Here is a 14,272-nt window from a genome sequence, read left to right as displayed (position 1 = left end):
TTTAAATAATTTAAAATGCAAGTTCATTTTTTAAAAATATAGTTTAGAATGGTTTATCTTCCATGTATCTATGCTAAATATGTCTTGGGACACTTTGAAGGAAGATTGGGTTGGGATTGGGCAGGCTCCAGTGCGGTGACCCTTTTGTTCATGAATAAGATTTGATTTTCAAGTTACAGAACAAGAAAGACAGTATTGTGTAGTGGTTAGGGGGCGCCACAGCTAGAAATATTCAGGAGGTGCTAAAACGCCATTTTACACATCAGGGCTTTTAACAGGGTACAGACTATAGGGGTCACAGAGAGGTTAATCTGGGGTTTTATTCTACTGGTATTAAATTATAATGTTTTAACTATGATTTGTAAGCTGTATTGAGCCACAGGAAAGGAGGGATATAAATATTTTAATAAATAAAAGTTACATTAGTATAATGATTCAGATACTTCAGTTGCAGCGTTTCACATGACATGGTAATAAATGCGCCCAAATTCTCAGGTTAACTGGAAGTTACATTAATACATCATTTTCAGTGTGGTCTCCACTGAGACTTCTCCTGAGTTAAATTCTAACGACAAAACCCCCTAGAAATCTTATACTTTTGGCAATAACGTTTACATTTGTCCATTAATAGAGAAACATTTCTCATGATGTTCAACTGTCTGGAAACATATCTATGTTTGAAGATGTTTTAGTAAACCAGAAGCGTTTTTTTCCTCTGTGTGAGAAACATGCAAACCTGATGTGCAAACTCTCAAAGTGTGTGGGGGAGGGGGGAGTGTTTTAAATGTTCTGCCGGACAAGCTGCTCAGGAGAAAGGCAGGCTGATAAATATTTTTAAATAAACATAACCTCTAGTTTGTACTAAGCTGCAGAATGTGGGGAAACAGTCTGTCCAAACTAGGGAACATCTAAGGAGTGGTGAAACATATTCATGTAAAAAGCACAACCCATCCAATTTTAATTATGCACAGCTGAAAGGCTTCAGGCCTAAGGGACAACTAAAAAACTGTTCTGGAGATGAACAACTTTAGTTCCAAGTTATGAATTAGGGCTGGTTTGATCAGAGGAACTGCTGGTCTCTAGACTCCTGTAAGAATGTTCTGTCAGTACTTCCAAAGAACTGGTGGACTGATCCAAACTTTGGGAAGAAAGCTTTCTGTAGTCTCCAGCAGAGTTGACGATGTCCACCGTTTTGGAAGAATGAATGCTACCGTCGTGAGGGTTGGCACAAGCATCTCTGATGACAATTTCTTGCATTGTACTGAATGTCAGTGGAATAAACCCTTCGCTATCTGCGGTGAGAACAATCCAGGACAAATCTGTGAAAGACATTACATATAGCTGATTTCCTCCTCAGTTAATGTAACAATTGTGGGTTTGATCCCTTCCCTGTTCTCAGAATTAAGTAAGGCGGCTTCACTGCCTCCATCCAAAGTTCAATTTTACAATATATGAACAACTAGATACAGTACAGCACAGTGAAAGCAGGCATTGAAAACTCTTTATCTCTTTTTCCACGTCATTTTGATAATACTGCCTATAAAGAACACAGTAAAAAATTACATCTTGTCATGACTTCAAGTAAGTCACAACTTTTAAAAAACGATTATAGCATTTGTATGAAAATCACACTGAGAACTTCTTTGGCCGGAGGCACACGAGGCAGGTTTAATCAAGAGTAGGCAACCATTTTGATTTGGGTACAAAAAAAGGGAGGGAGTATAGGGACCAGTGAAGATTTACTGTGCCAGCAAATAAAAGGGGAGAAGGATGAGTCTGGTACAAGGCCAAAAACACTGTCTTATATCCGGGTCTCCACTTGGAAGAGCGCAGTTTGTCCACTGAAATGTTCCTCCCTGAAATTTACATTTTCTGAATAATTGTTTAAACTACTATATGAAAACCAGATTGTAGGCAAATTTGAAAAAGAATTGGTATATTAAACAGTAAAGGGGGTGGGGGCCTTGAGTCCATCACAAGATGAACAAAACCAGTTCACCCCATAGATTAAGTCTGGGTTTCTACACTCTTCGTTGACTCTCCAGTTATTGAGAAAAAACATTGAACTTAATACACCGAAAAGAATATTTCTCCCTAAGGGCATGGTGATGACTAAGCATGCCCCAAAATGTACAAAATAGAGCAGAGTTTGTTAAAGGGGGCTGTGTGACAGAGGGAGATGGGAAATTGTCCTGCTCAAGCCCTAAAAGATTACAGAATTGTGAGGGCCGGTATCTGGATGGGGACTAATTTTCAAAACATTGCTCCGAGGGCCTCTCACTTGTTCTTGAAATCTTTCACAAAGGGTATTATTGGTATTCAGGGAAATCCTCACAAAATGGTGGGATTTTCCTCCCTCTTTCTTTCCCATGGCCCTCCTCCCTACTCCCCTCCATCGACCTGCACCCTCACCCTCACTGGAACGCTTAACTCAGAGGCAATTGCCTCATCCTGTTCTACTGCAGCTCATCACTGTGGCAGGGAAATTGGGATGTGTATGGAAATGTGGTGTAGAGTAAGCCATGGCATAGCAAACAAGGAATGGGTGGGTTTTTGTTGACCAGGCCCCTTGGGGACTGCATCCCTGTTTCCTTCAGTCCTGCAATGTCACTCATTTGTGTTCTTGCACAGCAAATGCGCTTCTTGCTCCTTTCTCTGTACCTGCATTCCTTATCCTTTTGCTTCCAGATGTATAGCGCACTGGTTGTTTGATACACAAACACATCTAAGTAAGAGTAGCAAACTGATGAAATATCTGTCATCGCAACTGCGATAGCTCCCTAGAGTAGCTGAAAGCAATATTCTCCCTAAGCAAAACTTAAGAGGAATTTGTGGCTCTTTCCTAGCTGAAAGCCTTCCCAAGCATATAGTTGCCATATATTTCCTCTCAGATTTCCAAAAGTCCTTTTCCCGTGCACACTGACAATGTACTTCAAGAAAAGCAGGCTATTATTCTATGCCTGTCAATGGCAGCAAACAGTTTCCTCCAATCTGCATCTACTAAACGAGTTTTAGTGGAGACTCACTTATATCTGTAATGAGAATAAAACTGACAGATCCAAATGTATGATTCCGCCAGCCACTTCCCACAGTGATCCTCTAAGCATTTCAAAAGACACGCTTCCAAACTGTAAAACTATTACTGGATTAGAGGACTACACAGCTGTTTGCAGTCAGGCAGTACTTCTCATTCATACTTTACAGCAATGAGGTAACTGTCGTGCACTGCAAGTAATTTCAGGAACTGCTAGAAATGCAGTTCTTACGAGTCGTTCCATTTGCTGGTTACGTAACACAACCACATGAGAAGACTGCAGCTTACGATCATGTGAACCTTTAATCTTTTTGCTTAATGCTTCAGTTGAACTCAAACAGTTGAACTCATGCAGAACTTTTAAAATATCTTATGGACCCACGACCGCAGGTCTGCAGATGTAACGCGCTGTCAATGTGTCAACGCACCGCAATAAACTCATGCAAGCAAGACTGACTCGAGCTGTATTTTCAGGCAGTATACTTTTCTTAATTAAAAATAAGGAATAATTCTGCAGATAACTGCCTATAACAATAATAACAGCCTATTTGAAGAGCAGAAAATCAGTCAAGGCATTTGTGAGTTAGCTGGCAAGTACTGAAGCACACTGCACTACAAGGCAATGGAAGTTGATGAACACGGTGCCCCTTGCTTCTTCCATTGGGCACCGTATACCTATGTGCTGTTCTTGCAATGTGAAATACTACCAATCAAAAGAACCACAGCAGCAGCTGGGAGTTTGTGGGCATATTATGAGACACGCGCCTCAACACCCTACTCCCCAGTAGGGGTGTGTAATCCAGAATTCATGATCCAGCTATATAGCCAGATTTATGCCAACCCGGCATGTGACTAAAAAGCTAGATCACGTAAGAGAATCCTGGAATGAATCCAGAGAACCAAACTCTGCTGAGCCGGACTATTTGTCCACAAACAGACACAGCAGAAGCAGGCAGGGGAGCTGACCGGAAGGAGGAGAGCAGCATGAGGTCGGCGAGGTGGGGGAAGAGGCAGCAGGCAGAGTGTGTTCCCGTCCCGTCCCGTCCCGTCCCTCCACCCCCACCTGAACTCCAAAGAACCCTTCAGGCCACCTTTTAAACTTTGCAGCTCCAGCAAGCCTCACCGCCGCCCCCCCCCCCCGCTTCGATTTGGAAGGATTCTCCGGTTTGACACTTTTCTAGTCACTGGAATGGGGACTTCGGTTTTGAAAACAGATAATGTACTGTTGGTTAAGTGGTGTATAATTGTATATTGTGGACGCCATACAATATCTCAATATTTCCTGTATCAGCAAATCAGCAAATCTGAAACAATGAACAGCTTTCTTGGTATTTCCCAATTCTAATATTTTTTTTTTCCAAATAACTACCAGAAATACCTGGAATCAAGTCTGGAAGCCCTTCAGTGCTGACTGCTGGTCCACAGTGCAATGGCCTTTTAAACTTTAAAAGAGCATTATTTTCCCCAAACTCCACCAGAACAGCAGTTTCAGACTAACTGAAGCCCTGTATGCTATATTCTTCAGGGATGCACAGAATCTAGTAACAACGAAACATAGGTTTCTGGCACCTTCACTCCTTTTAAGCAAAAATATTTTTTTAAAAAAAATCTGAATTTGGAAACGGATCAATTATAAAACACGAAATAATTTTTTGGGCAAGGGCATTCTTTTCAGATCCATCTAATGTTTTAAATACCGCATCCCTGATTTCTGCCACTCACCATGCTGCATTTCGACCAGACCCAGGTTGAAAATCTGCTGAACGACGTTTAAACGAAGTTTGCCATCACAGAGGATGAAAGCTCGCTTTTCAAGTGTCACTGAGCCAGAGGAATCCTTCTGTAAATAGAGGATAAATGTTTTAGGGCAACTGCGTTAATTAGTTTTACTTCATTCGGGTGCATTCAGATCCAGCAAGGCTGATATGCATGTTAATCATCTTATTGAATGACAGCGGTGTAGAAAAACATGAGCAAAGTTTAAAAAACACACACCCTTATGTACATCACCAGAGCAGCATCCATGGAGACGTGTGGGACTAGGAGCCAAAACACACGTTAAGAAATACCTAGGTTCAGCACGTGTTCTCTTACCTCAAGGTTTGCCGGGATCTGTAGCGTCCTGGAAGCTTAAAGTTTAGCATTTACAGAGCAGCAAAAAGGGGAAGGGAAATACAGGCGCCTGTATTTTAAGCTTTAAGCTTCCAGGACGCCTTTAAGCTTCCAGGACGCCTACAGATCCTTTAAGCTTCCAGGACTTTAAGCTTCCAGGACGCCTACAGATCTTTAAGCTTCCAGGACGCCTACAGATCCCGGCAAACCTTGAGGTAAGAGAACACGTGCTGAACCTAGGTATTTCTTAACGTGTGTTTTGGCTCTAAATCTACATGGTGCATCTCCTACCAAGCAATCAATGCAGCCAGCTCAGACTTCACTAATTACCCACTACGGCCTGGAAAGAAAGGATCGAATGCCAGCTACCTCTGTTTTCTGCTTTTAAGAGGCAAGTGGCGCAGCAAAGCTAATACTGCCTATCATCTACTGAACGGAAGTGTGCAGTCTGCTTGCTCTGAGAAGGATCTGAGAATCAAGACAGCAGACAGGCATGCAGATGTAGAGCAGAACCACAAGTGACAAAAGGCACAGGTTGGACACTTGTCAGCTTCCCTCAAGTTTTGGCGGGAAATGTAGGCAGCTTGGCGGAATGTTGGACAAGTGACAGTTGAAAAGTCCATTGGACAGCAGTCAGAGAGCGAAGCTGCGAGACCAGGATGCCTACATTTCCCATCAAAACTTGAGGGAAGCTGACAAGTGTCCAATCTGTGCCTTTTGTCACTTGTGGTTCTGCTCGTAGTCTAGAGAGGACTGGAAGCGTGTTAGGTGTTATGCTAGTTATAACAAGGAAGAAAAAGGGGGTGTGGGAGTAAGTCCCCACGAACTCAACCCGAACAAGCAGGGGAACAAAATAGAGGGGTTAAGTAACAACCCAAAAATATATTAGAAAACATTTATTATAAATGTGCACAAATGTAGATTCAAAACAAGTTTAAAACGTAAGGCCTGAACGGCAGGCTAAAACATATCAAGGCACAGATGATGGTTCAGTGCAACGACCAACACAAACAGACCAAGGTACAGTAAAAAACCAGACGCATTTCGGCCCCAAGGCCTTCCTCAGTAGTCAATTGTAAACAATTCATAATCAAACACACCCACACATATAGAAGCGAATCATGAAATGCTCCCGGTGTTTTATCTAGAGCTCTAGTATTGTGTGATAAAATACAATTATTGCAGTAGACCCAGGACTGCATTCACACAATGCTCTTCATTTATTGTTGTACTCTGAGGCTCGGTTTCCAAGGTATAAGGGTGTGTTACATCAATCTGCAGTAAAGATAGAATGGCCATTCTATCTTTACTGCAGATTGATGTAACACACCCTTATACCTTGGAAACCGAGCCTCAGAGTACAACAATAAGTGGGTCTACTGGGTCTATGTTTTAAACTTGTTTTTAATCTACATTTGTGCACATTTATAATAAATATTTTCTAATATATTTTTAGGTTGTTACTTAACCCCTCTATTTTGTTATGCTAGTTATACCTGGCAAATGGGACTATTTCAGATATCGTCACGTACCTGGCCTTTTTGTTGACATAGCTAGATTCTGGAAAAGGTACCAATCATGTCAAATGCACAGATGGCTCTGAAAGGGGGTTAAGACAGAGGGTAGGTTCATAACTGACTACTAACTATGGAGACGAAAAGGGACCTACACATTCAGAGGCCGTAAACCTCTGAATACCGATGCCAGCAGGCAACACTGGGGGAAGGCCTCAACTTCTATGGCCTGTTGCTAGCCCACCAGAGGAACTGTTGGCCACTGTGTAAAATAGCACTAGATGGACCAGCAGGACTTTTCATATGTAGATTTACAGGGGGAAATTCCCAGGGTCTACAGCATGCTTGTGCAGTCTCCCTAAAGCTCACGCAATTTATTTATTTATTTTATTTATTCCATTTATATACCACCCATCCCCAGGGGCTCTGGGTGGTGAACAGTTAAAATCGATAAAAACAAAAACTAAAATCAGTATACAAATAATAAAACAAATTAACAAGGTGCAGTGGTGGGGAGAACCTTCCCCCACCCCAAAGGTGGGAGGCCGACATGGCACCGCCCCCTTCAATCACCAAACGCCTGGCGGAACAGCTCTGTCTTACAGGCCCGGCGGAACGATAATATGTCCCGCTGGGCCCGGGTTTCCATTGACAGAGCGTTCCACCAGGCTGGGGCCAGGACTGAAAAGGCCCTGGCCCTGGTTGAAGCGAGGCGGGATTCCTTAGGGCCGGGGACCACAAGTAAATATTTATTCGCTGATCGGAGCGATCTCCGGGGAACGTACAGGGAGAGGCGGTCCTGAAGACCGCAATCAGTTTTAAATGGTTTTCCTTCCTTTCCTCTGCAGCAGGCCAACCTGCTACACAAAAGGGAAACTTCCCCCTGAAGAAGGGAAGCACAATTACTAGCATCTTGAATGTCACAATAATTATAAAGTATAGAACTGCAGACACCTTCTGTTCGAAAGATACCTGGCAAGTGATATTAACAAAAGAGGGTTCACGAGAAGATGGGTACCCTGGAAGAGTCTTTTTCCCAGATTTCAGAATCTCGGTGAGTTCAAAAAGCTGATGCTGCAACTCTGTAAAACTGCTACACAACCTTTCAAGATTTTTCGGTAAGTAACTGCCTTCTTTTTCACATTGCAAGATGTTAACATTTGAGGAATTTAAAGTTTCAGGAGATCTCTGCCCTTGGTTGTTTGGAGCAGCTGGTATGTCAGCCAATCCTGAAGATGTCTGAACCCCTTGAAGAACCAGAGAACGGTTTGTTGGTTCGGTGTCCAAAGTTTCCAGAATTTGGGGGAAATCCTTGGAAATGCTTTTTTCCTTGAAGTCAACTGCACTCATCAACAAGTTTTGTTCATTAGCGGGGCTCTTAATTTCTTCTATGAGTTTTTTTTTACTTCTAGGAGAGTGAATTGTTGTGCAGCCTGGGAGGAGCAATCCATCACTCAGAGGGTGAGAGTCTGAATGAGTTTCGAGAGCCGGTCTTTTCACAGACTGGGTGACAGAAGCGACCGGAGCAGAACTGGAAAGCGCAAAGGGACCTTCTTTGCCTACGACTTCTTTGACCATCAAACGAAGAAGATATTTGTCTGATCGTGAGGATGGAAGGAAAGCAGGCTCCGTTAATTTCTGTTTTCCCACCAGTATCAGTAATAGTTTATCTGTTAGGAAACACAACCCCTTTGGCCTTTCGCTTCTCTCAAGCGGAATTTGTTGAACGTTAGGTAAGTGGGATGAAGTTAACGAGTAAACCAAAATTATATTACAAGTGTTGGACGCTATGGCCACAGTCTGAGTTTTTTGGTCAAAAGTCATTATATCGGGGACCAGAACCCCTGGGATGCTGACTCTTCGGGTTGCTGTCACTTTTCTTTCAAAAGTCACCAAGATCAAGTGGGAAGCATCTTGGCCACTTCCTGTGAGGTAGTCCTTTGCTCTTAGATGAAGGAGAGGAGTGTTATCGGATCGAGGTTTGCTGGGGACGACATGGGTTAGATCCACAGGTGAAGGTGCGACTGTTCCAACTGGTAAAGGTTGTTCTTGGTCTAGCAATTTTTTCCCAGCATCCACAGAGAACTCTTCTTCACAGCTCTGTGAGGTAGTTTGTGAAGGAACGGCGTCTGATACAGTGTCAGCTGGGATTTCAAAGGCAATCCCAGCATTCAAGCCACATATCTTATCTAGCGGAAGTTCGGTCGCAACAGCCACTTGGGAACTTAAAGTGGCTTCAACTGCACAGATGTAGCCACCTACATCAAAGATTGGGCAAAACGAACACGGGGTCAGAGTTTTCTGATCATCATCCCAAATATAGGAATGGAGGGCACTGCCTATTCCAACCACCAAGCGGTTGCCTTCTTCAGTCCAACAGGCACAGTGGATGAGCCCAGTGCCTTTGATGTCTGCTTTTACCCGGGAATTGTTGAGGCGAACCGTGTGCAAGACAGAAGCGTCCCGTGTGGTTAGCACAGCCAAGATTTCTCTTTTGGGGTGCCATATGCAGCCCTGGGGGAGTATAGGAAACAGTTCGCCGATTTCACTAATTTGATAAACCATAAGTTTGTTCCTTTCGGAAGCGCTGTAACAGAGCTGCCACATGGTGATGTGTTTTTTATGCTGAATGGCAAGGAGCGCTGGGACGTCTTCAGCACAAGACAGACTCCAGTGAAGTCCATGTACATGTTCAAACTGACCGACCACATTTGAGCTGCCAAATTTAGGTTCCCCGTTATGTAGGTAAAAAGAAGTCAGGATCACTTGCTTGCCATCTGTCCAAGCGATGCCATGCATAGGATGTATGGCCTGGTATAAGGCATTGAGGCCAGTTCTTAGTAGCTTTCCTTTCCCTAGTTCCATTTTTTTTAATTTCTGGTGGAAGACATCTGTAAAAAAGAACAAAAAATGTATTACTTTTACAGTGTTTGCTAATTGGGCTTCGGAGATGTGTATTGCTACTGAGTACCAAGATTAAACAAAAGGGAACCTCATACAATTCATATGCTTCTGTTGCCTTCATGACCTGCTTGGGAGTTTCCATGCAACTGGCTGTCCACTTCTGAAACTAATGCTGAACTAGAGGGAGTTTAACTTGATCCAGGCTCTTCTTTGAAGCATTTTTCTTTAGAAATTTGAACAGTTAGAGCTGGTATCTAACTGCAGTTGCTGGCTAAAACTTGATTAATTTGATGGAATTTGTCAACCACTAATGCCTGGTGCCATAAAAATATCTGTAACCTAGAAATATAGGAATAACAGTCTCTTTTAGGATTTTTTAAAAAGAAATTAGGAAAAAAGGTAAAAATAGGGTGCCATATTCTATCCACCCATATTTCTAAAAAGACCATTTTATCATTTTATAATGGCTTTTTGTGTTTTAACTGGTTTGCTGTTGGTCACATTGGCCTCCATTACAATAAATGTGTTTTTAATATTTTTTTCAAGATTTGGTAGCTACGTTACATCAGGAAATATTCTATGCGAGTGTTCCTTGGCATGACTCTGGATGACTTCTGTACGCTTAGATCTCGCTCCCTTCTTGCCTCAAAAGATTTTGGACAAAGTTAGGAGTGCCTCTTCACACATCATATAGAAAATGCCTCTGATGTTTTAAGGGTACTACTAAATATGTGATTGGTGGGTGTCACAAATATGCTTACAAATACTGGTATCCTGCAGACTCAGCTCTCTGCTGAGTTTATATTTGTTGTCAAACCTGCCCCTAACCTATATAATACATGAAAGGGGTTTTTAGGACTGGAACCCAGCAAAGAAAAGGAACTCTTTTTTCTAGAGTTGCAAACTCTCAACCAATGTGGGCTTATTGGGTGCCTGGATAGAGAACACTAGTTTTCTTGTTCTATTTGGTTTTCAGTTAACTTTTAAACGTCATCATTCTGTGTGTGTGTGTACGTACAGTCAGATCAAGATGGGTAGCCGTGTTTGTAGCAGCAGAAACGAGCAAGAGTCCAGCAGCACCTATAAGATTCACAAAATTTGTGGTAGGGGATGAGCTTTTGTGAGCCACAGCTCACTTCTTAGGATACCTGAAGAAGTGAGCTGTGGCTCATGAAAGCTCATACCCTACTACAAATTGTGAGTCTTATAGGTGCTACTGGACTCTCGCTCTTTTCTAAATGTACAGGCAGAGGTAGAGTAGGCAATGCTGACTTTGATGGACCAATGGTCTGATTCAGTACAAGGCAGCTTCACGACATGACATTCTCCTGCCACCCCACTGCGCTTGGCTATTATCTCTTCAACAGGGCCACTATGTTGCAGTGAGTAGCCTTGCTCACTGTGGTCACGGGGAAGGTCCCAGGTTCAATCCCCACCATCTCCAGCTAAAACTTTCAGGTAGGAGGTGATGTGAAAGACCTCCACCTGAGAGACCCCAGGAAGCCACGGCCAGTCTGAGTAGACTGCAATGACCCTGATGGTCTGATTCAGAATAACAACAACGGGCGGCCCCGGTACCAATAGAAATCAAAACAACCAAACCGGGGCTCTAAGACATTAAGAGCCAAAAATATACTCTAATTTTCTGTATTACAAAGTGCGAACAGTGCAATAAATACAAACATGGATACAGAATATATTATATAAATTTTGGAAGTGCAAAGATACAAAGTCCAAACATATATCACAATATTTTGGTGTCCGGAAATGTCAGAAAGGTTTTTATAAAGTGCCAGTTGCCAGTTGTCAGTACATCAAAGGGAGCCGGTAGGTAGGGAGTTGTGCACAGTACTTATATATTCACAGTCCATAATTATGAATGTAATTAGACGAACGCCGACGGGAGTTTGCTGGCAAATATCATTAACCCGTTTCGTGAGTGACACGACTCACTTCCTCCTGGGCTTAAAACAATTCGGACTGGTCATACCACATATGTACTCAAAGCCCTCAGGTTCGAGAGGAGGTTGCCCACGTTGATCCAACTGCTGTCTAGTATTTTCCAGGAAGTATCCATGTGCAGGACTTTGGTTGCCAGCAATCTTGCAATGAGTCTGGTGCGCCGAGGGGGGGGGGGGCCTCTCGCTCCCGCTCCTCCCCCTCCCTTCGCCGCCGCCGCCGCTTCGCCTCTTTTTGCCGCTTCTCCTCGCCTTTAGTTTGACCTTTTCCGTCTCTCCGCTCTTCTCCCTCCTCCCCCCCTCCAACAAGGGGGGAGAGAAACCAGGTTTGGATTTTGGCTTTGGGGGAGCAGGAAGCAGCACAAACCACGAAAGACGTTTCTGCAGAGGCAGCCCCAAGGGCACGCAAAGCCCCCACCTTCTTTAACCCGAGCCTGCACCTTCTCAGCCGCACTCCCATATTCCCCCAAAGAAACCAAATTAGAGTTACTAGCTCCAGGTCTGGAAATACCTGGAGCTGTTGGGGGCGGAGCTTAGAGAGGGCAAGGTTTGGAGAGGGGAGGACCCTCAGCAGGGTATAATACCACAGAGCCCACCCTCTAAAATAACCATTATTTTCCAGGGGAACTTCTCTCTCTGGCCTACAGAACAGCTGTAATTCCGGGAGATCTCCAGCCACCACCTGGAGGTTGGCAACTGTTTGCCCTCAGGGCTGGTTGGACTCGGCACGCCCACGCTCAGTGCCGGGGGGCGTGGCTTTGGGGGTGCTTGCGACTCCCTATTTAGCCTTTATTCCTTTGCCTCGGTAGAGGCTGAACTAGGAGAGACGCCGTTGATTTTTTTTTTCAAGGCCGGCACGTGAAGGCGGTCACTCGGGCGGGAAGATTCCCCCCCCTTCCACTTTTGCTACAGCCGCACAGCTGCAGATTCTTAAAGGGCCCGACCGTACCAAAAACCAGCCAGGCACACCGCCCTCCCCCTTTCAAGTTCCTCAAAGCTTTCGCCCCCGCCTTCCTCGCCTCTTTGCCTTTCTAGTCTACAGGCGCCCGCCCGCGCTGATTTCCTCTCTCTCTCTCTCTCTCTCTCTCTCTCTCTCTCTCTCTCTCTCTCTCTCACACACACACACACACACACACACACACACACACACACACACACACACACAGAGGCCTCTTACCTTAATAGAGACACGGATCGATAGCCGCTGGGCTAGCACGATGCCCGCTAACCGCTCCAGGCATTCCTATCACTGATTTGGGGAAGAGGCGATGGAGCTGCCCCGGTACCATGCCCTGCGCCTGGCCGCCGTAGGGGGCGCTAGATCTCAGCGGCCTTTTTTCAGACGCCATCGTCGATGGTAGCCGACGGAAAGGGGCGGGGTTCCAGTACAGGCGCGGTGTGTGACTTTTTTTCTATGACCCTTCGTCACTGGCGCTCTCCCTAACTATTGGTCTCTATGAGTTAATAAACGCCCCTTGCCATAGTAACCGCAATCAAAGCTTCTCTCCCTTCTCCTAACGAGGAAAAGTGCAAAGGGATGGAATTTTAGAATTCTCCACCCACCACAGATTAAGTCAGCATGTTCTCTGCTCTGGCATCAGAAAGCATCACGAGAAGCTCCCAAAAGTAAAAGGGGTCGGAAGCTAATATATTCCCCAGGGACCGGGAGGGAAAACGTGCGTCTGCGTTGCATGCTACCTTCATCCACATCGTTTTGCTTCACTGCCAGTAAAAGGGATGGAGGAATCCGTTCCCAGCAGAAAGTAACTGCTAATGATTGCCTTGCAAAGTTTGTCTGTGATGCAAATTGCTCCATTTGCTAACTGCTCAGCACAACTCAAGAGCTCTCGGCAGGGCTGCAAGCCCTTTCCCCCTCACCCAGCAGCGTAAAAGTAACAAGGATTGAAGTCTTTAGAGATATCTCCTAGCAGCACAGAGCCCTCCAAAGCCTAGAGCCAGACAGGAAAATTGTGCAGCTTTACAGATACCTAAAGGATAACCAATCTAATACTTGTTGCTGAAGAAGAAAGGGAGAGGAGGCTGGCTTAAAGAGCGCACAGCGACATCGGGTGGTCAGTTCATGTTACTACAGTGCATTTCCACCCAGAGCAGCAGACAAGCCAAAGCTAGACAGGCTGCTGCAGCACCGTCACAGCGCCACCAGTGGATCCAAGGCAACATTGCAATGGGAAATTCTTTTGAGAATCCACCAGATAATGTCCTTAATCCCAACCAAATGGCGCAAGATGAGCAAGAAGCAGAGCCTGCTCTTGGTTCACAAAACAGAGCCTTGACAGCTAAAATGCGTGAACACTTGTGTGCAATGAAGGCAGAAAGATATAAGAAGGCAGAGACGGAATGGATCAAGCTACAGAAAGAGCTGGATAGCCTAACAGACATCTGTGAGCCAGAGGACCTGTCCTCTACACGGGCACGTCTGCTGTATCGCATAGCCAAATGGGCTTCTAACAATGAATTCATTGTTAGCACCTTGAAGAGGTTGGACACGGAAGAAGCACGGGAACAGCAGCTACACTTTGAGGCCAAGGTTGATGAACGAGAGCGACTTGTGAACTCCTGCACTGATGACCTGGAATTGCGCATCAAGGCAGAACATTTGAAGCTCCTAGATGCAACCGATGAGGATCCCCAAGAGACAGCTGCTCCGGAGGGGAATCTGCCTCCTCAGACCAGTCTTCCAAGCCCCACCACATCTTCAAAGCCCAAGGAGGACCCTAGCCGCAAATCAC

General features: G+C 44.7%; 1 protein-coding gene across 1 annotated transcript; it reads right to left on the bottom strand.

The window, feature by feature from the left end:
- Positions 1–457: 457 nt before the first annotated feature.
- On the bottom strand, positions 458–12,752 carry LOC129336877 (WD repeat and coiled-coil-containing protein-like). Its single transcript, XM_054990263.1, has 4 exons — positions 12,700–12,752; positions 7,633–9,551; positions 4,757–4,874; positions 458–1,319 (listed from the first exon to the last, which is right to left on the bottom strand). Exons 2-4 carry the CDS (start codon positions 9,523–9,525, stop codon positions 1,039–1,041), a joined length of 2,292 nt encoding a protein of 763 aa, XP_054846238.1. The 5' UTR covers positions 9,526–9,551; positions 12,700–12,752; the 3' UTR covers positions 458–1,038.
- Positions 12,753–14,272: the final 1,520 nt, after the last annotated feature.

This window comes from Eublepharis macularius, chromosome 10 (assembly GCF_028583425.1).
Source record: "Eublepharis macularius isolate TG4126 chromosome 10, MPM_Emac_v1.0, whole genome shotgun sequence".
Classification (NCBI taxonomy): Eukaryota; Metazoa; Chordata; class Lepidosauria; order Squamata; family Eublepharidae; genus Eublepharis; species Eublepharis macularius.
Note: the sequence above shows the minus strand (reverse complement) of the source record. Positions and strands in the feature narration are given on the sequence as shown.

Coding starts and splice junctions, on each gene's coding strand:
- LOC129336877 (XM_054990263.1), bottom strand. CDS start 9,525: ATGGAACTAGGGAAAGGAAAGCTACTAAGAACTGGCCTCAATGCCTTA. Junction 4,875..7,632: donor TTGTTAATATCACTTGCCAG/GTATCTTTCGAA, acceptor CTCTATTTACAG/AAGGATTCCTCTGGCTCAGT. Junction 1,320..4,756: donor TCTGGTCGAAATGCAGCATG/GTGAGTGGCAGA, acceptor TGTCTTTCACAG/ATTTGTCCTGGATTGTTCTC.